This window comes from Colobus angolensis, unplaced genomic scaffold (genome assembly GCF_000951035.1).
Source record: "Colobus angolensis palliatus isolate OR3802 unplaced genomic scaffold, Cang.pa_1.0 Scaffold22, whole genome shotgun sequence".
In the NCBI taxonomy this organism is placed as follows: Eukaryota; Metazoa; Chordata; class Mammalia; order Primates; family Cercopithecidae; genus Colobus; species Colobus angolensis.
This window is the reverse complement of record NW_012115377.1, coordinates 4,264,461-4,264,829: the sequence shown is the minus strand read 5'-3', so window position 1 is coordinate 4,264,829 and position 369 is coordinate 4,264,461. Positions and strand designations below refer to the sequence as shown.

Sequence of the window (369 nt, the reverse complement as noted above, 5' to 3'; positions counted from 1 at the left end):
TTATATTTATATTTATATATATATATATATATATGTCGGACTCATATTTATATATACATATGTAAGTCAGAGAAATCCAGAGGCGGAGACAGTCACAGAAAGGAAAAGCGATGGGGGCAGGAAAAGCCTCAGCTGCCCAGAGGCGGCCGGACAGGTGGACCCGCGCATACGCCCGGCAGGCGCTGGGTGGGAGGCGCCCACCTGCTGGATGGAGCCCAGCGTGTCCGTGTATTTCTCCTCCGTCTGCTGAATCTCCCGCAGACAGCAGCAGCGCTTGTCATACTCTGTCATCTTGGGCTGAGAGCGAGGGGAGAGAACGGTGTTGGGGGACCTGGGGCTGCTCCCCCACGCCCGCACCCTCCCCAGGCC

General features: G+C 55.8%; 1 protein-coding gene across 1 annotated transcript in view; it reads right to left on the bottom strand.

Moving 5' to 3' along the window:
• VAV1 (vav 1 guanine nucleotide exchange factor) overlaps positions 1–369 on the bottom strand; it is a 40,427-nt gene that overhangs the window by 28,947 nt on the left and 11,111 nt on the right. The window contains exon 5 of the mRNA XM_011943633.1: positions 202–337. Coding sequence (XP_011799023.1) covers positions 202–337 — 136 coding nt within the window. The remainder of the gene's footprint in view (positions 1–201; positions 338–369) is intronic.